This window comes from Lepidochelys kempii, chromosome 3, assembly GCF_965140285.1.
Source record: "Lepidochelys kempii isolate rLepKem1 chromosome 3, rLepKem1.hap1, whole genome shotgun sequence".
Classification (NCBI taxonomy): domain Eukaryota; kingdom Metazoa; phylum Chordata; order Testudines; family Cheloniidae; genus Lepidochelys; species Lepidochelys kempii.
In genome coordinates, this window is record NC_136382.1 from 159,550,660 (window position 1) to 159,578,355 (window position 27,696).

At 41.1% G+C, this 27,696-nt stretch overlaps 2 protein-coding genes across 3 annotated transcripts in view; one reads left to right on the top strand and one right to left on the bottom strand.

The window, feature by feature from the left end:
- Window positions 1–26,046, top strand: part of LBR (lamin B receptor) — a 49,008-nt gene extending 22,962 nt beyond the window's left edge. For both annotated transcript variants that reach the window (XM_073338741.1, XM_073338743.1), the window contains exons 6-14: window positions 6,558–6,751; window positions 12,275–12,329; window positions 16,082–16,276; window positions 18,165–18,268; window positions 18,770–18,895; window positions 19,019–19,187; window positions 22,377–22,457; window positions 22,579–22,701; window positions 24,004–26,046. In XM_073338741.1, coding sequence (XP_073194842.1) covers window positions 6,558–6,751; window positions 12,275–12,329; window positions 16,082–16,276; window positions 18,165–18,268; window positions 18,770–18,895; window positions 19,019–19,187; window positions 22,377–22,457; window positions 22,579–22,701; window positions 24,004–24,164 — 1,208 coding nt within the window. In that variant the 3' untranslated portion in view covers window positions 24,165–26,046. The remainder of the gene's footprint in view (window positions 1–6,557; window positions 6,752–12,274; window positions 12,330–16,081; window positions 16,277–18,164; window positions 18,269–18,769; window positions 18,896–19,018; window positions 19,188–22,376; window positions 22,458–22,578; window positions 22,702–24,003) is intronic.
- A 1,306-nt stretch (window positions 26,047–27,352) lies between these two features.
- DNAH14 (dynein axonemal heavy chain 14) overlaps window positions 27,353–27,696 on the bottom strand; it is a 454,606-nt gene continuing 454,262 nt past the window's right edge. Inside the window, 1 exon segment of the mRNA XM_078851974.1 lies at window positions 27,353–27,615. Coding sequence (XP_078708100.1) covers window positions 27,403–27,615 — 213 coding nt within the window. The 3' untranslated portion in view covers window positions 27,353–27,402.

Consider the following 27,696-nt stretch of genomic DNA (forward strand, 5'->3'; position numbering starts at 1 on the left):
GAAACAAAGGCAGAATTGGCCTCAGGGGGCCACGGCATGGGGTCAGGCACAGAGAATCGAGTGAGTTCCTGGAGAGGTTTTGCAAGGGAGGCATATTGGGGAATCCGTTGTCTGGGGAATCCAGCCATGCCGAAAAACTTCCAGACCTGGCGTGGGGAGCGGGGTCGGGGAAAGCTAAGGATAGCTTGGAAGCGGGTGGGAGAAAGTGCACGGGAACCCTGGGAGAGGAGAAAGCCAAGGTATGTGACAGAAGCTTGACAGAGTTGTAGTTTAGAGCGAGAAGCTTTGTGACCCTTATTTGCTAGGGCAGTAAGGAGCACTAAAGAGTCAGTTTCAGAGGCAGACAATGAAGGGGAACAGAGGAGTTAGATCATCTACGTATTGGACTAGTGTGGACCTGGACGGGAAAACAAGGTCAGCAAGGTCTCGGGCTAATGCTTGGGAAAAATGTGACGGGCTTTCAGTATACCCCTGGGGCATTGTGGTCCATGTGTACTGTTGCCCCTTGTAAGAAAAGGCAAACAGGAACTGGGAGTCAGGGTGAACCGGGACAGAAAAGAAAGCAGAGCACAAATCAACAACAGTAAAATGAGTTGCATCTGGTGGGATAGAAGCCAGAATCTTTGAGAGGCAAGTTTTGATTCTGTCCACCTATGATTTGCCTCTTCCCACCACTGCATGAAACAATCAACCTCTCCTTTTGCCAATTTAGTTTTAGGTTGGCTGAGTTTGTCTTTTAAGATGTCTACTCTGTCTTTGTCGCAAGATGCTAACAGTGGCCACTGAATTTTGGGATTCTCCTGAGTTAGCCTTTTGCATTCCCATACACATCTCCCCACCCCCGCAGGTCAGCCTTTTGAAGCCATCCCCCACCCATGTCATGAGGTTTTCTGTTCATTAAAACACAACAATGCTAGCAACAAGACAAACACCACAGACAAACAACACAAAACACAGATCCATAGTGTTCTGAGTTATTCTTCCACTGGCGCCAGCTTGCTTGTAGAGTCTAAAAACAAAAGAAACAATTTCCACCCCCCTGGTGGGGACAGATTATTGCTTAATAATAATACCACTTTCTTTTACAAATTTCCTTGCTAATTGCAGGAAAAACAGAAGAATTACCTCCAGGCTATACTTTATTTTGTTCTATAGTCAGGCTAGTGAATTACCCCACTCACTGGTCATTTATGAAATTCATGAGGTGGTGTACCTCAGTTTCCCCTCTTGTGCAACAGACCATGTTTGCAATAGTATCTCTGCTGTACCAAGCAATAAGTTTATTCTCAGGTAATAGCTGAGACACAGCTTCAGATTTTAGCACTATACACACACACACACACTTTTCTCTTTTGCCTAACATCCCTTGCACTGTGATTACTCTTTTACACAACTGTACCCCGATTACACTTCCATCTTGTACAACTAGACACAACCAGGAGCAGCCAAGTTAAGTTCCAGTAGAAACCCCTTACATCCTTTAGTGATTTTGATTACATTACCCAATAGTCAAACAATTTTGATCAGATTCTCTCTCTGTCTGCTGCCTGCAGCAGTCCCTTATAGACCATTTCTGTGGGAAAAGGGCCCATTTTCCCTCAGAATAGCGGTAAAGGCTTCTGGGGACAGAAGTGTAGTGGTGGTAGTAGCCACTCGACCTGACCCCCTTAGCCTAGACCATTTTTCCAGAAATTTACAGGAGTCCGGACTCTTCCTAAAATACATAAACTGAGCCGGCGTTCCTTTAGGGAACTGTCCCGACTTAGACGTCTGGTTACCCATACAGGAGGACTTTATACACCAATCACACAAGAAGGAAAGTCGGGTTCGTCAGAGCGATGCCCGGTGCAACACACAAAAGGAGCCCACAGGCTACTGCCTCAATCGCCCTTGCTTTCACACCAAGGGTTTTACCCAAGATGCAGTGGAGCTGCGATTGTGCAGATTTCACTCACTCAGACTGTGGGGACAGGAACCCTTTGGTCAGCTGATCCCCGGACGGAGACGGCGCCCAGACTTAAACACACCACAGGGAGGACGGATAGACACAGAGACAAGACAGTCCTCAGTCCGGACAAAACACAGAAATAATTACTTGACCAGATTCCTGATGTCAGATCCCGGGATCCCTACCAGAACAGAGTGGGAACCAACAGGTTCAATGGCGTAGACTTCTCTGTGGTCATGCACCCTTCTGTTCTGGGGGAGGACCGCTCAGGCCAAATGCCCAGGTGCCGGCTTGCCATGGCCATCCTAAGAACAGTCAGGAGTCACACGGCCCCAGTGAAGACTGTTGCCATCTCAGTGGAACCTCCAAATTGTCAAAGTCAGATTCAGGACTCACATAATTTGTCAGACCACTCTGTTTATTAGCAAAGCGCTTTGCTAATGCACCCAGATGTGAGCCTCTCTCTGGGGCTCAAGATAACTTATTTATACAGCTAAGCCAAAGCCAATTTAACATAAGAGACAAAAGAAAGGAGAAACTGACAAATATACATACCTTATTTGCATACTAACGTTTACCAATCTCCTAGCTCAGTAGGAGCTCTAAGTTAATTAGTTTGAGGACCCATTGTCTGACACTCCTTAAATGTTTCTCTTCCTGACAACTATATTTCAACAAACCCTTCAAGTAGCATTTCTTTAATGAATTATAATTTCAATATAATTCATTCTACTTTCACAACATGCGGCACAAACCCAACTAACACCCCTCCCCACACACACCCCCAATTCTCTGGGTTGATCGCTTCACCCCTTTCCCCACCTCGTGGCTAACAGTGGGGATGATTTCAGCCACAGGCAAACAGCCCAGCAGGAACAGCCACCTCTGAATGTCCCCTTAATAAAATTCCCATGATTCCAGGTGACCATGAATGATATCACTCTCCTGAGGCTAACACAGAGAGATAAAGAACGGATGTTGCTTGAATGCCAGCAAACACTGAGACCATACGGTGCCATGCTTTGTTATACAATGATTCCAGACTACGTGCTGCTGGTCTGCTGTGGTAAAGTGTCCTACCATGGAGGACGGAATAAGGCTGCCCTCGCCAGAAACCTTTTGCAAAGGCTTTGGGAGTACATCCAGGAGAGCTTCATGGAGATGTCCCTGGAGGATTTCCGCTCCATCCCCATACCCGTTAACAGACTTTTCCAGTAGCTGTACCGGCCGCGAATGCATCCCAAGTCTTCAGGGCAAATTAATCATTAAACATGCTTGCTTTTAAACCGTGTATTATATTTACAAAGGTACACTCACTAGAGGTCCCTTCTCTGCCTTCTAGGTCCAGGAGCCCGCCTTCGGTGGGTTGGGACGTTACTAGATCCAGGGTGAGAAACAGGTCCTGGATGTCGGGGAAAATGGTTTCTCCGCTTGCTTGCTATGCTTCAGTCTCCTCATCTTCCTCATCCCCCAAAATCCGCATCCCTGTTGCGTGAGAGTCCATTGACAGAGTTCACGCACAGGGCTGGGGTAGTTGTAGGGGCACCCCTTAGAATTGCATGCAGCTCATCATAGAACTGGCATGTCTGGGGCTCTGACCCCGAGCAGCCGTTTGCCTCTCTGGTTCTTTGGTAGGCTTGCCTGAGCGCCTTAAGTTTCACACGGCACTGCTGCGGGTCCCTGTTATAGCCTCTGTCCTTCATGCCCTTGGAGATTTTTTTTCAAATATTTTGGCATTTTGTCTTTTCGAACGGAGTTCTGATAGCACGGATTTGTCTCCCCATACAGCAATCAGATCCACTACCTCCTGTTTGGTCCATGCTGGAGCTCTTTTGCGATTTTGGGACTGCATGGTCACCTGTACTGATCAGCTTGCCACGCTGGCCAAACAGGAAATGAAGTTCAAAAGTTTGCAGGGCTTTTCCTGTCTACCTGGCCAGTGCATCTGAGTTGAGAGTGCTGTCCAGAGCAGTCACAATGGAGCACCCTGGGATAGCTCCCGGAGGCCAATACCGTCAAATTGCATCCACACTACCCCAAATTGGACCCAGCAAGGTCGATTTCAGTGCTAATCCACTCATCGGGGAGGAGTACAGAAACCGGTTTTAAGAGCCCTTAAAGTCAGGAAAAAATGGCTTCGTAGTGTGGACGGGTGCAGGGCTAAACCGATCTAAACTGCTAAATCCGACCTAAACTCGCAATGTAGCCCAGGGCTCAGAGTAGTTATCAATGGTTCACAGTCAAGCTGGAAGGGCATATAGAGTGGGATCCTGCAGGAATCTGTCCTGGGTTGGTTCTATTCAATATCTTTTCAAATGATTTGGATAATAGCATAGAAAATAACGCTTATAAAATATATGGACGATAGCAAGCTAGGAGGGGTTGGAAGTGCTTTGGAGGTCAGGGTTAGAATTAAAAATTATCTTGACAAACTGGAGAAATGGTCTAAAATAAACAGGATGAAATTCAAGAAGGACAAATGCAAAGTACTACACTTAGGAAGGAATAATCTATTGCGCTGTAGCAGGATTTCAGACTGTTGGGGGAGAACGCGCCCTTTTGGTGAATGTGGCTTCTCATAGTAAGAGTGGCGAGGCCTAGCAGACAGAGATTAGGGAGCTTCCCTTGGTTGGGGCTAGAAGCTAGAGTCTATGGGGCTGCCCTTGGCCTCAGGGCTGTGGGGCCTAGTATTAGGCTATGGGGACCTGTGCCCACCCTACTCTACTAGGTCCCAACCCAGTGCCCTGCAGAACCTGTAGTCCTGGCTTCAGGCTTAGGTCCCTTGCTCAATAAACATGTTCCCTGGGCCACTTCATACCGTTTGTCCTGAATCCTGTAGTTCCTTCTGGGGTAGCAGCCTTCCATCTCTTGCATTCTCTGTGGTTGACTGGGGTCTTGATGTGGATTCAGTGCCTTCAGGCTCTGCAGGCTGGAGTTCTAGCAGCTCCCTGGTAGGAGCATGCATCTGCTCTCCTCAGTCAGCTCTGATTGAGCTAAGCTGCCACCTTTTATATACTGCTTCCAACTGGAGTATGCCCAGTGGGGGCGTGGGCTCCTGACCCCAAAGTGCATGGTTAACCCTTGCGGGGCTAGTGCAGGGTTGGCACACCCCCTCACATTCGCACATACAAAATGGGAAATTACTGTGTAGGTAGGAGTACTGTAGAAAACAATCTGGGGGTTATAGTGGATCACAAGCTTAATATGAGTCAACACTGTAATACTGTTGAGGGGGGGGAAAAAGGCAAACATCATTGTGCGATGTACTAGCAGGAGTGTTGTAAGCAAAACATGAGCAAAAAGAAAAGGAGTACTTGTGGCACCTTGTGGCTAAAACATGAGCAGTAATTCTTCCATTCTACTCAGCAGCGATAAGGCCTCCACTGAAGTACTGTGTTCAGTTCTGGGCACCACACTTCAGAGGCAGTCCAGAAGAGAGGAACATAAATATTTAAAGGTCTAGAGAGCAAGACCTGCAAGGAAAGACACAAAAAATTGGGTTAGTTAAGTCTGGAGAAAAGAAGGTTGAGGGGGGACATAACTGTCTTCAAGTATGTAAAAGGGTTGTTATAAAAAGAGGGGGGATAAGTTTTTTTTCCTTATCCACTGAAGACAGGACAAGAAGTAATGGGCATAAACTGCAGCAAGGAGACTTAGGTTAGACATTAGGCAAATGTCCTAATTGTAAAGGTAGTTAAGGATTAGAATGAATTACCAAGGGAGGTTGTGGAATCTCTGTCATTGGAGGTATTTATAAACAGGTAAGGCCAACACCTGTCAGGGATATTATAGATAATATTTAGTCCTGCCTCATCTATGGACTAGATGCCCTATTGAGGTCCTCTCCAATCCTACCTTTCTATTATTTTATTTTTTGTCTTTTGATTAGTCACACAGGGCAAGCAAGATAATCTGTCTCCACTGGCACTGGATCTAATATTCTAAATTTCAGAGCACCTTCAGCTGCTCTCCTTAAAGAGTCTAGATGAAAACAGTGATCTTAAAATTACGCTGATCTAATTACATTGAACCTAGTTTGAATTAAAAAAAAATTACACTGTCCAACTTCACAACTGGTTGAGTTGGCAGTTTTAAGATTTTCCTGTCTTAAAAGCAATTTATTTATATTATCTAAGGTTATGGAATTCTTTGTTTATAATAGTCTGTTTCTAGAGAGGAAGTTTTGCTCTAAAACAGCAACACCAATTTATAGAAATGCCAGTTTAGATAATTTATATATGGTTTTACATTATAAAATTTCTTTTACCACTCTCTTTCTGGTATTAAGGTAACTCTAGAGTGCGTGGTTTGTTTATAGAAATCCTCTTTTTTAAAACCAAATAAACTATGTAGCGTGGTATTATTATTATTATTATTTTTAATTGGCACTTATTTAGGATGACTTTTTCACTTGTGGCTAACACAGCCATTGTAAACACATGGTGGTAATCTTTGATAGCATTACATGCAATTGTTTGTTTTATCAAATAAGTGTTTATCCTGGTATGAAATAATGGATGGGTTTATTAATCTACAGATTGAGAATTGTTCTAATGGGATGTTTTTATTTTCCAAGTTTCTTTTACTATTGTGTGGTTTTTATTTACAGGGGCCTTTTGCATGATATTTTTCCTGCCTGCCACTGTATTTTATTTGCTGTTGAAGTGCAAACAGGAAGACCCCAGTGTTATGAACTTCCCTCCTTTGCCAGCATTTGATAGTTTATGGGAGACCAGAGTGTTTGGTGTCTTTCTTCTGTGGTTCTTTCTTCAAGCTCTGTTTTCCTTACTGCCAGTTGGAAAGGTAAACTTCTAGTAGTAAATGTGTTCTGGAGGGTTTTGTGGGCTGGGTTGATAGAAGGTTTGATTCCATTATTTGAAATACTGTTAATTAACCAATAACTATCTGTTTATCAATACTATATTGGAATATAATTACTTCAGATTTGTTGAAAGCTTAAATTACACAACTGCCACCTTGAAAACCCTTGCTGCCAAAAGTCTGATTTCTGGTCATATATCCCAGTCCCTCAATACACTATACAGTAACCATTTATCATTTAGGGATCATGTAGTAAAATGGACTTGATGCACTGATAGAATCGTAGAAGAATGACATATGGTAACTTTTGAGCATATACATTTTTACCAGCTTCTGTTACTGAGTTTCTATATGGTTCCACCACTACGTCAAATAGAAGAGAGTATTTACTTCAAGATGTAAGCTTCATTGTTGGGAAGTTGCAAGCTCAGGAAGTCATTCCTAACCACCCCACTCCTACACATGTATGCACAATTGGACAGCTACATTATATTGTTCTTTACCCTTTCTCTGAAGAATCAGATATTGCCCACTTCTGGAAGAAAGACTACAAAAGTAGATAACCGTTGGTCTAGTTTGGAATGACAATTTCTATACAAGTCGACAATCCTTTAGTTTGACTGTTTAAAATCGGTCATTGGACTCTTCATTGATTCTACTCTGGGAAACAGAAGCTTCTGACTTTGTAACACTTGTGTAAAAATTGCCACCTCCCGCTTTCTTCAGACATAAATTTCACTGAGATTTCAGACACCCATGCTTATAGAAGTTCCTTGAAAGTTTTTATAAACATAGCTAATGTTTGTATTTCTGTCTTTCTCTTCCCGTTAATTTTCCTTGCCCTCTAAATAATATTTGAAAGAATGCTTTTTAGGGACTTGGTCTACTTGAGGTCTAGTCAATTAAAAAAATTAAAAACCTCTCTTCTGGCCTTCAAACAATCCCCTATCCTCACTAAGCTCATCATCAGAAGCAAGCTCCCCACAGACTAGGACACACCAACTCAAAACAGCACCAGACCCTGTCAGAACAACAGGTGCAAAACTTGCAGACATGCCTGCATTGCTACAATGATCAACACCCACCACAACACACCTTTCAAGATTTATGGGTCCTACACATGTCTGTCACATCCAGTGCATCAAATGCCCCAAACAACTATGTGGGTGAAACCAGACAATCACTATAGTCTCGAATGAACTGACATAGAAAGATAATAAAAGACAAAAACATCATGTTACCTGGGGTGGACGCTTCAAAAAGCGTTAATTCCATATCTGACCTCTCAGTCCTTATCCTCAAAGGAAACTTGCATAACACCTTCAAAAGATGAGTGGGAACTTAAAATTATAACTCTGCTAGACACTAAAAATGTAGACTAAACAGAGAGAGTGCTTTTATGGCTCATTACAATTCGTTATGCACCTTACTGCCTGCTAACTTTTAATTGTGCATTTCATTTTAAGTGGCCTATAGCATGTGCTGTAGGGTGATGTCGTGGCAGGGGTCTACCATAGACCATCAAATCAGGATGAGTAGGTGGATGGGATGAAGCATTTCTTGAACAACAGAAATATGCAAAACAAGACCTGGTAGTAATTGTAGACTTTAACTACCCAGAAATTTGTCTGAAAAGTAAAACGGCAAAACATAATTTCTAATAAGTATTTGGAATATGTTGGGGATAAATTTTTGTTTCAGAAAGTGTAGGAAGTAACTAGGGGGACAACAGTTTTAGACTTGATTCTGACCAACAGGGAGAAATTGGTAGCAAATCTGAAGGTGGAAGGCATTTTGGGTAAAAGTGATCATGAAATGATAAATTTCATGATCCTATAGAAAGGAAGGTGTGAGAGCAGGAGAGGAACAATGGACTTCAAAAAGCAGACTTTAACAAACTTAGAGAACTGGTAGGTAAGGTTTCATGGGAAGAAAAACTAAGGGAAATAGGATTTTAGTATTGTCGGCTCTTTCTCAAGAAGACAATATTAAAGGTACAACTCTAAACTATCCCAATGTGAAGGAAAGATAGGGAGAATAGTAAGAGGCCAGTATGGCTTCATCAGGAGCTCTTCAATTACCTAAAAATCAAAAAAGTCTTACAAAAGTGGAAACATGGACAAATTGCTAAGGAGTACAAAGAATAGCACAAGCATTATACACAATAGTACAAACAATAGGAACAAAGTCAGAAGGACTGAGGCACAAAATGAATTACACCTAGCAAGGGTCATAAAAGGCAGTAAGAAGTTCTTTAAATACATTAGGAGCAAGGGGAAAAACAAATGAAAGTATAGGCCCATTACTTAGTGGGGAAGGATTGCTAATAACTGATATCAAGATGGCTGAGGTATTTAATGCCTGTTTTGCTTCAGTCCTCACTAAAAACTTTAATGGTGACCAGATACTCAACAGAATTAATATTAACAAGAGGGAAGGAATACAAGCCAAAAAAAGGGAAAGCACACGTTAAAGAATAATTAGAGAAGTTAGATATATTCAAGTCAGCAGGGCCTGATGAAATTCATTTTAGAGTACTTGAGGAACTAACTGAAGCAATCTTGGAACCATTAGTCATCATCTTTGAGAACTCCCCGGGATCACATGATGTCCCAGAGGCCTGCAGAGGGGCAACAAAGAGGACCCAGGAAATTATAGACCAGTCAACCTAAGTTTGATATCTGAAAAAATACTGGAACAAATTATCAAAAAATCAATTTTGTAAGTACCTAGAGTATAATATGGTTATAAGGAATAGCCAACATAAATTTGTCAAGAAGAAATCATGCCAAGCCAACTTAATTTTTTTCTTTAACATGGTTAGTGGCCTAATGGATGGCAGGGTTGAGGGGAGAAGTAGAGACATGATACATCTTGATTTTTAGTAAGGCTTTTGACACAGTCCCATGTAATTCTCATAAGCAAACTAGGGAAATGAGGTCTTGATGAAATTGCACTAAGGTTGGGTGCACAAGTGGTTGAAAGACCATACTCAGAAAGGACAGGTTTCAGAGTAACAGCCGTGTTAGTCTGTGAGCTGTAGCTCACGAAAGCTTATGCTCAAATAAATTGGTTAGTCTCTAAGGTGCCACAAGTACTCAAAAAGGATTTATCAATGATTCGCTGCCAAACTGGAAGGGCATATCTAGTGGGGTTCCACATGGGTCAGTCCTGGGTCCAGTTCTAGTCAATATTTTCATTAATGACATGTATAATGGAGTGTAGAGTATGCTTATACAATCTTCAGATGACACCGCACCAGGAAGGATTGCAGCACTTGGGAGGACAGGCTTAGAATTCAAAAGGACCTCGACAAATTGGAGAATTGGTTTGAAATGAACAAGATGAAATTCACTAGAGACAAATGTAAAGTACTTCATTTCGGAAGGAAAAATATTGTATCACTACAAAATGGGGAATAATTGGTTACGTGGTAGTACACCTCTACCCCGATGTAATGCAGTCCTCGGGAGACAAAAAAAAAATCTCACTGCGTTATAGGTGAGACCGCGTTATATCAAACTTGCTTTGGCCCTCCCAATTCCTTGTTCCCTGACCGCCCCCTCCAGCGACACCCGCCCCCTGACAGGTGCTCGCAGGCAGTGGAGTAACGTGGCCCCAGTCTGCTCCACTCCACCACCTCCCAGTCGTGGCGCTCCGCTTCCCGCCGCCGGTGAGTGCGGGGAGGTTGGGGAAAGGACACCCTCTGCACTCACTGGCAGCAGGAAGTGGAGCGATGCGGCCCCAGCCTACTCCGCTTTCCTTGCCCCAATCCCAGCCGTGTTGCTGGGGTGGGGGTTGGGGAAAGGTCCCGCACTCACCTGTTGTGGGAACAGGAGTGCCACAACTGGGAGCTGGCAGAGTAGAGCAGGCTGGGGCTGGGCTGCTCTACTTCCCCCGCTGCCGGTGAGTGCGGGGGGGGATCCTTCCCCCAAGCCCCCTCCCCCGAGCGACATGGCTGGGGTGAGGGAAGCGAAGCGGTCTGCTCCCAGCCCCCCGCTAATCCCTTGGGCCACTCTGGGACTGCAAGGCATCCAAAAGTGGACCCTTCCCCCTCCCCCCCCCAGCTCCTTCCTCCCAGACCGTGGGGGGGGAAGCCCCTGACCACCCCCAAGACTCTCTGCCCCTTATCCAACCCCTCCAGCCCGGCCCCCTTAACACGCTGCTCAGAGCAGCGTGTCGGAGCGTTACCGCTTTGTATGCGAACCCGCGTTATATTGAGTCGCATTATAAAGGGGTAGACGTGTACATCTGAAAAGGGATTTGGGGGATATAGTGGATCACAAATTGAATATATGATGCAGTTGCAAAAAAGGCAAATATTCTGGGGTAGATTAACAGTAGTGTTATATATTAGCCATAGGAGGTAATTATCCCACTATTCAGCACTGGTGAGACCTCACCTGGAGCACTGTGTCCAATTCTGGGTGCCACACTTTAGGAAAAATGTGGACAAATTGGAGAGACTCCAGAAGAGATCAACAAAAATGATTAAAAGTTTGGAAAACCTGACCTATAAGGAAAGGTTAAAAAAAACTGGGCATGTTTAGTCATGAGAAAAGACTGAGATGTTGACCTGGTAAGTCTTTAAATATATTATGGGCTGTTATAAAGAGGACAGTAATCAATTGTTCTCCATGGCCACTGAAGGTAGGATAAGAAATAATCATCTTAATCTGCAGCAGTGTAAGATTTAGGTTAGATATTAGGAAAAACTTCCTAACTATAAGGGTAGTTAAGTGCTGGAATAGGCTTCCAAGGGAGCTTGTGGAATCCCCATCATTTAGAGGCTTTTAAAAACTGTTTGGACCAACACCTGTCAAAGATGTTTTAGGTTTACTTAGTCTTTAGTGTTGCCTCAGTGGTGTGCGCGGGACTTGATGACTTCTTGCAGTCCTTTCCCACCCAACATTTCTGTGGTTGTGTGTGTGAACCCTTAAGTATGCTTTAATCTGTCTCTGGTTACCTTCCCCAGACCTGAAGAAAAGTTCTGTGTAGCTCAAAAGTTTGTCTCCTCCATGAACAGAAGTTGGTCCAGTAAAAGATAATTACCTCACCTACCTTGTCTCTATTTAAAAAAAAAAAAAAAAGATTGAAAAGTCGTTTCAGGTATTGAACCTGCTCCTGACTCCCCTTGTAAACCACATTTTCTTATTTTATTTTCCCTTTTTTAAATGACCCTCCCTGCTCTGTGTGGGAAAATACAAAATAAATGGGAAGCTAACTGAAGGGAACCTGACATTATACTTTGCATTTGACAATGCTTTCTGTAAACTAATTAAGTGATGGAGAGAATAGACTTGCTAGCTTTCATTTTTGAATGATATCAGCTGTTGATAGTTATTACAGAAGGTACAAAAATTTTAGAAAGGAGTAAGATTTTCAAGTTGATGGCATGCCTCTAGTTGACTGTCATGACTGAACTTCTGTCATGTTGGCAAATGAAATTATTTGAATCAAGTTTTTAAAAAAAATCAACTAGTCTTTCATCCTTTCTCTTCTAAGGTTGTAGAAGGAATGCCACTTTTGAATGGAAGAAGACTACAATACAGAATAAATGGTAAGTGTGTTCAATAGTCTCCTTTGAAATTTGTCTAATCTGTGACACTCAGTTTTAATTAACTCAGTGCCACAGGTTAATTAAAATGCACATTGTGTAGTAACAGTGGGGAAAAGTTAGATGTTTTGTGAATGTTTTTTGCTTTGTGGTGTTGCTTTTGTATGTTGGCTTGTTGGGGGCACACATTCTCCAAGGTCTTCTGTAGCTGTGCAACATGAATAAAGTGATCATTGGGCTAACTCAAGTCAGTTTGTATTATTACCTTTGGTGATTCCATGTCCATGCTCACATTTTCCTTAAAATCACTCCTAATGTAACTAAAAACAGGAAAGGCTATGTTATCTCCTGTCTTTCTTGGTCTGTTATACTTCCTAGCTTACTTCGGAGGCTGCTAAGTAATTGCATAGCTATGGAGACCTACTGTTTTGGTGCATCTGTCCTTGTCCATAGAAACAAAATTTGGTGTGTGTGTTTGTTTTTTTTGTTCCGATAACTCCAAGATGCTCAGTATATTGAGCAGTTTGTAGCTCAAGTAACTTCTCATGGTGATCCCTTCATAAATACTATGGAGTTGTGCAGTTTGCAGCTTTTGGAGGATATGCACATGACACAGTCGGGCTCATTGCTTCCCTCCATTCCCCCCACAAGATCCCTGTGTGCCACCCATCTATACCCTTCCATTTCAGGCACTCCTTACGTGCTCCCTATAACTCCCTACAATGCCCTTCCTTACCCCTTCCTTAACGCTGGGGGCTGTGTGTTGTCCATTCCCCACTCTGCCATATGCCAGGGAGACTGCCAGTCTCCTGGCCCAGAGGTTCTGTTTGCTCCATTACTCCCCCATACCAGAGTCCCTTAGTCTCCCCTCATGCTGGGGCTGTATGCATGCCCTCTGTCCTTCCATCATTCTTATTTGTAATTTTTCTGTCTGGAGGGAAGTTATTCAGGGTGTCATACATTAAACTCTGTTGGGAAGATGGGCATAGCTGAATTAGCAGTATTGTGCTGGAAAGCATTATTGAGTGCTATCAACCAGTTATTTGATCTACAGATAATTGCACAGGTGCTTGAAGCAGTTGGTCTGTTAAACAGAGGATAGAGGTGTGTCTTCCCTTTTCCCCCGCTCTTGGTTTTCCAATTTTCCCTAAATCAATAAGGTTCTGGCTACTGATGCCCAGAATATTCCCTGATATTTTAGAATTAACTCAATTTGGCATTCAAAAGTTAATGTGTTTAAAGAGATAGAGAAATGTTATCGAGTTGAGTGCATGCCCTCACAAGCTCGGACAATAATAGAGCAAAACTTTGAAAATAGAATAGCCATACAAAAATACATATGGAGAGTAGGTATTCTGTGCACTATTTACTCTTTCTGGACCAAAGGTTTCCCTTCCATTATTCAAACTTATCCAGCAGAGTGAATGATCACAGGGTCCTACCACCCCCAAGTCCAGCTATGACTCTTACACCAAGGCCTGTGGCAGTTGCAGCAGACAAAGGACTCTGGCTCCCCTCTATCTTGGGCTTCAGGTAACAAGTCTGTTCCTGCCTGCTTTCTTACCTGGCATGCAATGTTTAGAGCTCAAGTTCTTGCTCTCACCTTTCCACTTCAAATAAGCAGTTCATCCTATAGGATCTCTTAACCTAACTCTCAATGCTTTCACATCCCCTGTCCCTCCAAGGACAAGATGTGCTTCAAAAGGACCCTCCCATGTTTCTGCTGGGCAGCTCTGTATGCTTCAGCGCTCTGTCCCCTTAACACCTATAGAGTAGTGTTCAGAAGATCCTCTTGTGCTGAGCAACACAACACACTGCAATAAGACAGTTGCTCACGAAAGAAAGTTTTTCTTACTGTTGAAAAAACAACACTGATGTCCAAACCTCTACCTTTTCTGTTCAGGTTCTTACACTACACCATCATCATGTATTGAGCACCTTTTAGTACTGCTTTAAGAAGTTGAGACAGGTCTAGTAAATGTCAACTAGTGTTGTAACCATGTCGATCCCAGGCTATTTTTATATATATATAAAAAATATCAAATATCTTGGGATCGACATGGCTACATATGCTAGGACTGACATGGCTACAACAACACTGCATGTAACTAGCATCTGTTCTGTGGTGCTTATCTTTTTGTTTTTATTTTTCCCTAGTGGAAAATAATAATAAAAAAAAAAAAAAAAGACATTCAAGCGTAAGTGTGTGTGTGTGATGATCTGTGTGCTTTTTATTATGAAGTTTAGATTGAAGAGGTATGTGTGCGCATGTGGGATGGAAAGCAGCAAAGCCTGTGGTTTGGTTTAGTTTAGTTTCTGTGGGAGAGCACATTCCTGGATCTCCCAAAAGACTTTCATCTCCTACACAACTGAACTTTTAGCCCTGTGGTGGATATGTTGCCAGAGGATCATAGCTGTAGATGGTGGTCCTTGTCCTGGAGCTTTAGGTGACCTGTTTGATAATCCAGGCCCAGATTATTACTTGTCTTGAAGAAAAGTACTGAAGTCTTGAACTTGATGCAATATTCTATGGTGAGCCAGTGAAGTGAATAGATAGGTTGCCCTCAAGCACATCAAACCTATGCTGCTGAGGAGGGGGCTGCTGCATTTTGTATTAACTGTAGGCCAGGTAGACTGTATTGCTGTAGTCCTGTTGTGTGTTGCTGAAAACCAAGTCATTATGCGACCCTAGCCAGCTGGAGGTGGTAGAATTCATTGCTCATAGACATTGCTATGTTGAGAGCTTAGCATAAACCTGGAATCCAGGGTCAGTTCTAAACTGCACACTGGCTTGATCAGTTGTGGGTATGGACCTTCAACCAGAGGAGACTGTGGCTGAAAACTCCTAAAAAATCTTTTCTTCTCCCAGCCAGCATGACCTCTGCTTGGCCTGTTACATGCATGTTGCTATGCCTATACATCAGGGGTGGTCAACCTGTGGCTCCGGAGCCACATGCGGCTCTTCAGAAGTTAATATGCGGCTCCTAGTAAAGGCACCAACTTGGGGGCTGGAGCTACAGGCGCCAACTTTCCAGTGTGCCAGGAAGTGTTCACTGCTCAACCCCTGGCTCTGCCACAGGCCCTGTCCCCACTCCACCTCTTCCACCCCTCCTCTGAGCCTGCTATGACCTCGCGATCTCTCCTCACCCACGAGCCTCCTGCACGCCACAAAACAGCTGATTGGGAGTTGCGGGGAGGGAGAGCGAGGCACTGATTGTCGGGGCTGCTGGTGGGCGGGAGGCGCTGGGGCAGGAGCTGATGTGTGGGCTGCTGACGTATTACTGTGGCTCTTTGGCAATGTACATTGGTAAATTCTGGCTCCTTCTCAGGCTCAGGTTGGCCACCCCTCCTGTACATGGAAGCCCTGATTCTGCTAAATGCTTAGCTGAACTGGGGCACATCTATACACATGATTAAAAAATTAGATAATTATGTCATTGTAGGTTTTAGAGTAACAGCTGTGTTAGTCTATTCGCAAAAAGAAAAGGAGTACTTGTGGCACCTTAGAAACTAACCAATTTATTTGAGCATGAGCTTTCGAGCTGTAGCTCACGAAAGCTCATGCTCAAATAAATTGGTTAGTCTCTAAGGTGCCACAAGTACTCCTTTTCTTTATGTCATTGTAGGTATCTTTAAATTTTATTTTTCAAAACTTCACAAAATCATGCACAAATGTAATGAATGACTGCTATACTAAAAGTTATGTCTTTTGACTTGGCTTATTTGTAACTTTTGTTTGTTTGTCTTTTTTAAAGGATTTTATGCTTTTGTTCTGACTGCTGCCGCTGTTGGAAATTCTTTATATTTTGAAATTGAGCTTCATTATTTATATGACCATTTCCTGCAGTTTGCAGTCTCTGCTGCAATTTTTTCTGTGTTGTTGAGCATTTATCTCTATGCCCGGTCCCTGAAAGCACCTAAGGAAGAACTGTCACCTGGTGGAAATTCTGGTAAGTGTGTGAGTAATATTTCAAACCTTTTCTCCCTTCTGTTTTATTACACTTTCATTGTATGAACAAGTCTTTGCAAAGTCAAATCTTAAGTACACTTTAGGATAATTGCCATAATGGTCTGGCTAATCATTATATGTTTTACTGTTCTCATATTTATATTGCAAGTTGAATGTTTTTTAATAAAGATACAGATGCTGCATAGCACCTCAAATTTAGTTGCCTTTTTTTGCATAATGAACTCAGAAGCATTATTTGAAGTATTTTATGTAGCCTTGTCCTTAGAGATGAGAGGAAAATTATTTTTCTTTTTCAGTTTTCAGCATTTGGTAGTCTTCTGTATAGTCACTTTTACACTTTCCCTTGTTTGTTGAAAGCTTTCCAACAACAGCTTGTGGGGAGGAGCAGGGAGAAAATGATTGACTGAAAAACTAGAAACATTGGCAGTGGGAAGTAGGGGTAGAGGAGAATTTCAATGTATTATTTTAACTCTGTTTTGTTGTTGTTTGTTTTTTTACTTGGCTGCATCCTTTTTTAAATCTAGTAGTTTAACTTAGTTTTTGGAAGGATAGTTTGGCTCCAGTGGTGGTTCTACTCATTTATGCAAAGTTAAGCATATGCACCAGGTTTTTGTAGGGTCAGTGATAAATTGGGGGAAAAGATTGACTATGCACAAATTTACCAAATGTACAAATAAAAGTAGATTTTTTTCCTAAACATACAGTTATGACAGTAGTAATTTTGTCTTTTACTTGTAACAGGATGGGGGGGGGGGGGATAGGACTTCAGACCTTGCTGGTTAACTGCAGAAATGTGTGTATATAACACGACATTAAACTGACAGTGTTGCTTCTAATGGAATAGCAGTATGATGACTAACAAGGGGAGTTATCGGATAAAATGAATGAGTGAAACAAGAAAATTATTGAAAACTTGAGCTTACTGGCTTTTTGCTGGTGCTTGGGAGTGAACAAGAAGGAATATGAGAAATTGTCTCAATAATTGTGCTTCTAAAAGTATAGTTCTAATGTTCAAAAGGTGACTTTTTAAAAATGGTATTCTATCTGCCAGCTGAGCCATTTCTGTCCTTCTTGTCCATCTTCAAAAGTTAACAAGAATTCTGCCTTCTAGCATATGCATATACTATTATCTCTTCTCCCACTTCCACCCCCCCACACACACACCAAAAAAAAATTAGTCACACTTTATTCACTTATGTATTGTTTCATTTTCTTGATTAAAACTGCTACATGTACTTGGCTGAAGGTACATTGCTGCTGTCCAGCACAGAGTGAGGGGTGGGGTGGGAACTTAAGAGTAGGAGCAGCTAAGATTAGTTAGTATGTAACTTGCACATGGGGGTTGTGATGTCACTGTGTCACAGAAAATGAAACAAGAAAAGGAGTACTTGTGGCACTTTAGAGACTAACCAATTTATTTGAGCATAAGCTTTTGTGAGCTACAGCTCACTTCATCGGATGCTGTAGCTCACGAAAGCTTATGCTTAAATAAATTTGTTAGTCTCTAAGGTGCCACAAGTACTCCTTTTCTTTTTGTGAATACAGACTAACACGGCTGCTACTCTGAAACCACAGAAAATGAAGTTTCACAAGCTCCTGACAGCAGAATTTATGAAAGAGGCAAACTTCAAGGAGGAATAAAAGATGAAAAATTTCCTCAAGCAATTATTAGGCAGACTTAGCTTATGTTTTTACCATATGAGGGCTCTCACGGAAAATTCCATTATAGCTTTTTTTAATTCACATTTTAGGATTACAGCACGACTTTTAACCACAGATAAAGTAATAGCTGTTTTATAAGTGTCAGAGGAAGGTGGTGGGGAACAGACAGAAAGCCATTACTGGAAGCATGTGCATTTTGTTTGCAGGGAACTTTGTTTATGACTTTTTCATTGGACGTGAATTAAACCCTCGCATTGGAAATTTTGACCTCAAATACTTCTGTGAGTTACGTCCAGGCTTAATTGGCTGGGTGAGTATGAGTACTTTTAACCAGTTTGTTTCACTTGCTTGGATCTTATTAAATATGAAAACTTTTAATTGTGGTAAAGAAATATATGTTTGAAAGAGGGGGAAATGTGCAAAACAGCTATGTATTAGAAGACATGATTAAAACTGTCATGACAGATCTCATGAGAACAGTTTTTACAGCTCTGTCACATTGGCTGTAGCTCACGAAAGCTTATGCTCAAATAAATTTGTTAGTCTCTAAGTTGCCACAAGTCCTCCTTTTCTTATTGCTTGTATTAAGCATTCTAAAAGTGTGACTATGCAGAGGCTATACTTTGTTGAACAATGGCTACTAATGAGTTACCTTTTTGTAAAATTTGTAGGTTTTTTTTAAATAAATGTAACCTAAATCTTGGGTCTAAATTGCCAGACTGTCTGCTTTTAAAAATGAACTATAACATGGTAGAAATAAGTGCCTTTAAATTTGTGCAAAATTTGTAATGAAATCTGACTCTTTTTTTAGGTTTTTATTAACCTGGCAATGCTGTTGGCTGAGATGAAGGTACAGGATCGTAATGAGCCATCTTTGTCAATGATCCTGGTTAATAGTTTCCAACTTCTCTATGTGGTGGATGCTCTTTGGAATGAGGTAACTAACATTCCCTTCAGTGTATATTAAACTTTTGCTTGCATATCTAGTTAAATTGTGACAGACTAATGTACTCATGGTTTTTTTTTTATGTATTGTAAATTTCCTTCCTGATTTCTCTAGGAAGCTATCTTGACTACAATGGACATTACCCACGATGGGTTTGGGTTCATGCTAGCATTTGGAGATTTGGTATGGATTCCATTCGTCTACAGTTTACAAGCCTTCTATTTAGTCAATCATCCTAGTGAAATTTCTTGGCCTATTGCTTCTGCAATTATTATTCTGAATAGTAAGTCATGAAAATTTTTTACAGTTACAAAAATATGCTTTATTTCCTTAGCTGAGAGAGGAAGGATGGTCCTGTGGATAGGGCACGTAGGAGGGCCGGAGTTCATTTCCCTTCTCTGCTACAGACTTCCTATGTGGCCTTGGGCAAGTCATTTAATCTCTGTCTCAGTTCCCCACCATAAGTTAAAAATTGTGAGGCCCCCATTACAATAGTTCTTGAGCAGGCATATTAAGTATTATAGGTTTACATACACTAAAAAAACCTGAACATATTCTGGGCAACCAATGAGTTGCTTAAGAGGGGATATTTTTTGGCTAGCAATTACTGCAAAGAATAGACTTGTGTTAGATTCACAAGGGGGACTTAGTCACCTAATGTGGGCTGTTGTAAAATTAGGCAAATAGGTAGATGAGTTGATGTACCCCCTGGAAGACCTTTGCATATCCCCAGAAGTACGCATACCTGTGGTTGGGAACCACTGTTGAATGGGATAGTCCACCATCTTAGAGAGTTCAGCACCTGGTTCAGAACCAGTGCCTGATTTTGCATGCATTGTGGTGAGTGGGTCCATACTTTCAGGGCAGAGGCCTGGAGGCACCTGATAAGCACCTTCTTCATTGGGTGATTCCTATACATAAAAGTGGGAGGACCAGTAACTATAGACGTTGAGCTATGGTTAGCCTGCACACTTTACTAACAGGTAAATCAAGTTTTGGATCCAGTCAAATCTGTCTAGTGATGGGTAGACCTTTTGCCAGAGAAATCTTTCCACTCCCAGGTAAACTGTCTTTGTGAAGGGAGGGAATCAAGAAGCTCTTCTTGGTGTTTAACACAAATCCATGTGCTCGAAGCAGATCTAGTGTCTGGATTGTTGGACTATGTGCTGCTGCTTGGATCAGAGCTCTGATCAAGATGTCATCTAGGAAGGGATAAGGACATGTGAAAGCCCTGAGACTGGAGCCTGGTTATTACCACCACCAGCATCTTGGTAAAGACCCAGGGGGTGGATGAAAGGCTAAAAAATTAGAAGCGTTTGGATCTGGTATGCAAATCTCAGCAGTCTGTGGTGGCATGGTCATATGGGAATGTGGAGATACACGTCTGCTAGATCCACAGAAACAAGGAAGTCCCCTTGAGACAGGGATGCTACTGTTGACGCTAGGATCTCAATCCAGAATCTTCTTCATCCACTTGGTTGAGCTGCTTGAGATCCAGGATAGCTCTGGGACACCTACAGTCCCCTCCGGTGCGCTTCTGAACAATGAAGTATAGTCTTTAAGAATCTTTCTTCTGAGGGAACTTTTTCTATTGCTTCTATGGCCAGAAAATGTGAGTTTTTAACACCAACTTGTGTTTGATGGGGGTTTGGATGAACAAGGGATGGGGTGGAGCCTTTAGTTTGAAGAAGTAACTGCCTCTCTTACCCGCTGTCTGTAGTTGATAGAAATCATACTTCTAAGAACTGGGAAATTCTGCTTCCTAGATTCAGAAATGGATGTAGGCATATTTGTTTGTTGTCATAGTGGGCTCTTAAAGGTGGTGGACCCACCTTTCGATTTTCCACCCAATCTTTGGTTCCAGGGTTTTCCCCCGGTACCTTTGTGAGGAGGATGGACAAAGATAGCGATCACTGCTTGCAGAGGCAATGAAGTAACTGTTTCAAAGTCATGCATTCTTTATTAATTCATCACACAAATAGGGAGATAACTGCCAAGGTAGCCCGGAAGGGTTGGGGGAGGAGGGAAGCACCAGGTGGGGTGGTGGAGGAGGGAAGGACAAGACCACACTGCACTTCAAAACTTATTCAATGCCAGCCTTCTGTTGCTTGGGCAGTCCTCTGGGGTGGAGTGGTTGGGTGCCCAGAGGGGGCCTCCTCCCCGCGTTCTTGGGCGTCTGGGTGTGGAAGCTATGGAACTTGAGGAGGAGGGCAGATGGTTACACAGGGGCTGCAGTGTTGGTCTGTGCTCCTGCTGCCTTTCCTGCAGCTCCACCAGATGCTGGAGGTATCGGTTTGATCCCCCAGTAGCCTCAGCATTGCATCCTGCCATCTCTCATCTTGCTCCCGCCACCTCTCATCTCGCTCGTCCCTCCTGTCCTTGTGTTCATTTTCTGTTTTCCTGGACTCTGATATTGTTTGCCTCCATGCATTCTGCTGAGCTCTTTCAGTGCGGGAATACTGCATGAGCTCAGAGAACATTTCATCGCGAGTGCGTTTTTTTTCGCCTTCTTATCTGCGCTAGCCTCTGGGACGGAGATGATAGGGGGAGCATTGAAACATTTGCAGTTGCGGGAGGAAAAAAGGGAGAGTAGTATTTAAGAAGACATATTTTAGAGAACAATGGGTAGGCTCCTTCACGCTGAACCAAGCTGTTACTATTACCTAGCACGTGTGCTTTCGCTACAAGGTTGCATTTTGCCTCTTATATTGAGGGCCTGCCGGTTTGGTGTGTGAGATCACGCATGCAGGGCCGGGCAACAGGATTTGGCTTGCAGGCAGCCATGATAAGCCACAGTCTTTCGGCTTCTTCAACCTTCATTACACTGAACTGTCACTTTGCTTCTGTGGAGGCAGAAGATCTGGCAGCAGGCTGGAAAAAGGGGTGTGGCTAGCACAATCTAGGCAACAGTTTGAACTGCAGACAAGAGGGGAATAGTCCATAAATATCAGAATTGTGGGAGATTCTGGGGAGAGTGGGCAATTAAACATGGTAAGACTGTAGTAGTATATATGAGGAGAGTAATAAAAAAGGAGGCAACCATGAAATGTTGTGGCCTTTTGGATGTACATCTACTTGCAGTGGTATATTGGGCATGTATTTTCCCAAAATAGGTGTATTGCTGAGGAATACACAGTTGCTCTTGTGGGTTATTTAATAGAAATGTAAAACCCGGCATCATGTTTAAAAATAAAACTTGTAAAAAGGCAAAGTTCTTGGTAAAGATTCTCCAAAATCGTATACTTATATATATGTCTTCAGATACAATATGAAACATATTAATATTTGATACCCAAGTTTTCTTTATAATATTTCAGTTCCATTAGTGAGTGATTCTTGAGAGCTGGGTAATTATAACTATGTGCCTAATGAAATAATCTTCTGATTGCACAAGAGGATATTTTGATGATAGAAAAGTTTACTGAAACCTATTGCAATTATGAAATGAAAATAATTATTTTCTTTATTTTAGTCTTTGGGTATTACATTTTCCGTGGTGCAAACTCACAGAAAAATGCATTTCGGAGGAATCCAAACGATCCCAAATTGGCTCGTAAGTATCTTTTGGCTAACTTAATGTTCAATTTTTTACTACTGTCCATACAATATCTCTCAATTATGTACTCTTTACATGCATTTTAAACGTTATTTTATATCCTACTTTCTGTACGCAGACTTGAAATGTATTCCCACTGCAGCTGGAAAAAGTCTTCTAGTCACAGGCTGGTGGGGCTTGGTTCGTCATCCTAACTATCTAGGTGATATTATCATGGCTCTGGCTTGGTCCCTACCATGTGGTAAGATCCTGAAACTAAAGTGCTTGCTATTAAAAATTTGTGCATGTGTTTTGGCAACTGACTTCCATTTTCTAATTTGCCAATGATTATTTAAGACGCTAGACTGCCTGTAATTAACAGAAAGTTAAATTCAGTGGCGTAAGCCTGATTTGACATCTGGTGTCCCACTATATAACCCCTTTGAACCAGGTTTAGTTTTTGGATAAACTTCTGACTCCTCCTGCTCTCCCTATGCTCTTCTGGGGATGGCTGACTGGTGAGCCCCTTCTTCATTTGTTCATCCTGGGGCTGTCAGCTGGGCTATGATTTTTACAAATGGAGCTAGAGGAAGCACTTCTTCAGTAGGCAGGGTTTCCCGCTGCTTAGGGACAGGCATCACCAGATACGGGCAGGATCTCAAAACAGAGTACATCCAAATGAATTGATGTGAGAGCAAACACACATGAAGGGGGCTGTGTGTTGAACTCCTGTAGCTGAACATTATTTTTTTAAATTCTAAAGGTTATGCATTAGAATTAGGATGCAGCTAAAATTGAGCAAATCTTCCACTATTAAAAATGTTTCAGTTAAAAAAAAAAATCCAAACTTCAGAAAGTATGGAAATTCAACATTTAGCTTCAAATATAAATTATTTCAGCTTTTAAATATTTTGACTATAGTGAAGTTCACCTAAAGAGCACTGTCAGCAGTCTTTCTTACCTTAAATTTGGAGCTCTAGGTAGGGAGGATACTTCACCTTTGCATTTCCTTGCATTTTTATGCATCTCACAATACTATAATGTTCTCTCAATGCATTTTTCTGCCTGAATCTCCCTTTTGCTTTAGTCTACAGGAAGTGGCCATTTGTGAGCTTTAGTGCAAAATTACTCGCTTTAAGCATTGTAAAATTTGTCACATGTGTACATAAAACAGAGAGAGCAGGTTTACAAAACTAAAACATGCCTTCTTCCTTGTACCTGTCCTCCAAAAGCAAACTATTAGTCTGTAGTATAGACAAAACTGCCTGCAAAATGTGCCATAGCAGTCTTGGTATATCCTAATATTGAGCGCTAGCTAACAAGGTGTTCAGCGCTGTACAAATAGATGCAATCTCTTTGAAGATGCTCACAGGCCAGAGCAGGCACATGCCATACAGTTCGGTATAGATAAGATGTTGTGTTTTGTATAATGTTTGACCGTATGGTTGGAACCCAATACCTGTATCATGACTTGTATTTCAAGGTTTTTACTCTAACTCTGAATACCAGCATATTTTTCTGAGTTTTGCTATATGTACAGTGACTTTCCAACTGTGTTCTACAGGTTTTAATCATATTTTGCCATATTTCTACATGATTTATTTCACCTGCTTGCTTATTCATCGAGAAGCTCGTGATGAACATCAGTGTAAGAAAAAATATGGCCTGGCATGGGAAAGATACTGTCAACGTGTACCATACCGTATATTTCCTTACATCTACTAAGGTACTCCAGGAACTTGGGTTGCAAACTAAGTCTGCAGTTCTAGATTCTTTGCAAATAAAAACGTGCCCCATACCTTTGCACTTGGTCTTTTTGTTTAATTTTTAGGCTTTTCTTAAAGATGTGATCAAACGATGTAGTGAACAAACAAATATGATTATTAGACATAATTTCTCCAAATATTTACCAACTAGTCATTTTAAGCTTCACAGTGTGTTCAATTAGAATAAACCAGTTACCTTGTGATGTATGAATAAGTAAAAGATAAGCAAATAGACAGTTCACAGAACTCACATACTTAACTGACTTTCAGTATTACCCCCTGAAAAAATGTGCTCCTCCCCTCCCCCCCCCCAAACAAAAAACAACAACTGTAGGCTGTAAGGTTTTGGGGTTTACTACCCAATCAAAATTGTAAGGTTTTGTAAGTTTCTTTTTATTCATGATTACCCAATTTTTCAAGTTAAACTTTAATCTACTGAGTTTATATTTTTTAGAAAAAGTTCATTTAATTGAGCACTGTGATGTGATGTATGTTTTTGTTATATTAAGGGAATAAGATTTCCATCCAGCTCATTTTTCTTCGATCACTTGCTGGTTCCCAGCGGTGAGGAGCTAAAAAACATAGTCCTGCATTCAGTGATAAATGGAAGGTATTATAAGGTGTGGTGTGTAGTACACACTCTGAAGTAAAATAGCTATAGTGTGTTTGCTCTGAATTTTGTAAAATAGCTCTTAATGTACCATAGGATCCATTGACTGTATTATAAAACCTTCACGTTTTTGCTGTACAGTGTTTGAGAATGTGAGATACAATAGCTTTTTTAGGAACAGGGAGAAACTAAAACCATTTCCAGTATTTTTTAAAAAAAATGTTCTTAAGGATTTTGTAAAGTAATGTATTGATTGTCTCGAAAATTAATTGAAGTGTTCATTTAAATATTGTTGACAAATTTTGCTATGAAAATGTAGAAAATATATTCAATCCAAAGTTTGTGAATCTGGCATTACTACTACCTCAAATGTAGGTTTTGCCTTTTATACTGTTGCAAATAGCTAAGTTTTTTCAATATTTCTATTTAAATCAATTTTTATGTGAATCTTTGTCACATTCTAATATATTTTTGTATATATTTGACTTTTTTTAACTAACATGTATATTTCTTAGCTACTTCTGTCAGTTATGTTCTTTATATCCCAAGAATGGAATTCTGTCCCACTGCAAAGGTTTAATTTTTATTTGATTAACTAAGTGGGTAATTTTTAATAAGACTGAGTGAGTGCTGAAGTAATTTTGCATTAATGAACCTTGGGGAACTAGTTTTATCCTGCTTGTCTTTCAGTTGGTAGCTTTTTCCAGATACTAAAATTTAGTTAGTCATTGGTCTTGAATTTTAATTGCACTGTGGAGGGAAATTAGGTACTCCATAGTCAGGGTTTCTATCAAACTACAAATTTTAAAAATGTTGAATAGTTGGATTTTTTAAAAATAGTGATAATTGAAAAGCTAGTGTTTTTGGTTTTTTTTAAATGCACTGAGAGTCCTTTTAGTGAATATAGCATAACTTGTTCAACATGATCATGACAGCTTCAGCAGGTCCATGTGGTTGCTGTTGTTAGGAGAATATTTTAACACCAAATATTTTGATTCTTGGAAAAAACATGTGGTTACAAGTACCACTCTTTTTAATGAGGTTAAATTATGCTACTGAAAAATAAACTAGCAACCTTTCTACAGTCTGCATGCTGTTCCTCAGAGACATGGGTATATATCAACTGCAATTTGTTCTGTATGCTCATATTTTTGATGTAAATTTGATTCTTAAGTAGAATTTTATACAACCAACCAACCTGTAAACTGAAATAAAATTGTTTTTAAAAGTGGTAGAGTGCAAATTTTGATCACTTATTTAATTGCATTTTTAAGAAAACCGTGCCAGCTGAATCTTCATTTGTATAATACCTAAAGAGAAACAAAATTTCAAATGAGATGTTTTATTTGCCAAAATTTTCTTGGCCTTCACTAATGGCAGCACTTATCCTCTATCAGCAAGTTTTTGGACATTTTAAGCAAAGTTATTTAAACAATCCTCTTCACATTTTTGGTTTAATCAGGAGTAATCCACACTTGTTACAAATGTATCTTCACACTGTGAGAGGCACCTACCACATTAGTTTGCTTGGTTAATCTCACCCAGCCCCAGCTAATGCTGTGCTGTTTTATGTAGGGGTGGGAATGAGATTTTTCTAACATAATGGGGAGGCTGTCCATGAAATAGTGCCTTTAATTTTCTCTGCAATGGTAAGATGTCCTTGCAAGAGAAGACAAGAGGCCCAGCCCTTGAATGTTGGTCAGCCTGCTGTTGGGTAAGAAGAATCTGGTACCTAATTCTGTCTCCTCCTGTATGCTTTGGGATGGGGAGCAGTGTTAGGTTTACATGTACTCTTAATATATGTTGGGACAAAGTTTTAATTTTTGTGCATCATCAGTGTAAGTAACTAAATTCTATTTGCAGTCTTTTTCTCATGATGGTGCAGAGGCTAAAATGTACATTAATATTCATATACATTTTGTTGAAGTGAAAAAGATCTTCATACCAGATCAGTGGTAAATATAATCTGGCTGCTCTTTTTAAACCTGGCAAAACTGGAATGCACAAGAGCAATTGAAGTAGTAGTTTCTAATCAGTTATAACACGAAGATTATCCCTGTCATTTTGAAGTGGGCTCTGATAACTCCACGCTAGCTGCCACACTTTGGTAAAATACTTAAATTACCAGGGATGGAAGTGAGGAATACACTTTTAATACTATCTAAAAGGTCTTCTCATTGGAGCGGTTAACAACTGTGTTCTTTAAACTTAAATCACAGTGCTACTTAGAATGCTTTACTTTTCTGTCTAGCCTATAGAGAGATGGTGCGTAGTTACAGAATTTAAACACACTACTTCATATGCATAATCAGATACCAGGGAGGTAAGTGAATGGATAAAACCAAAGCAGGAGGAAAGTATATGTTGTACATCAAACTACAGATTTTTAAATAAGATTTATTTAACCCAAGGAGTGTGGAAGGTACTACATTATCTTGATAGTATTTGTACAGCAACTAGCTGTCTGACTGCTATTAGTCCTAATGCTTTTGAAACCACTACACTCCCCAGTCTTAGTTGTACAGCAGATAAGATGTGGTTTCATGAACAATAAATGGTGGTGTTTTTTTTCTCTTCTTCCAATTTATCAGTCATCCAGTTGGCACAGCATTGCAACCCCTCTTGTAACCCAGTGACTGGAAGTTCTCATGGTTGGTAGACTAACTGTTGTTATGAAGTTAGTGGACAGACCTGTAGATAACAATATTCCAGCTCTTTGAGGAGTCCGATAAAGTGGACATTCATAATGCATTAGTTCTCTTTGTTCCTCATCTGGACATGTGTGCCTTGCTTGGATAATCTAAAAATTATAATCCAGACACAACAGGATTGTTTAATACCAGGTACATAGTTAAACCAAATGAAAATGTACCCCAACAAT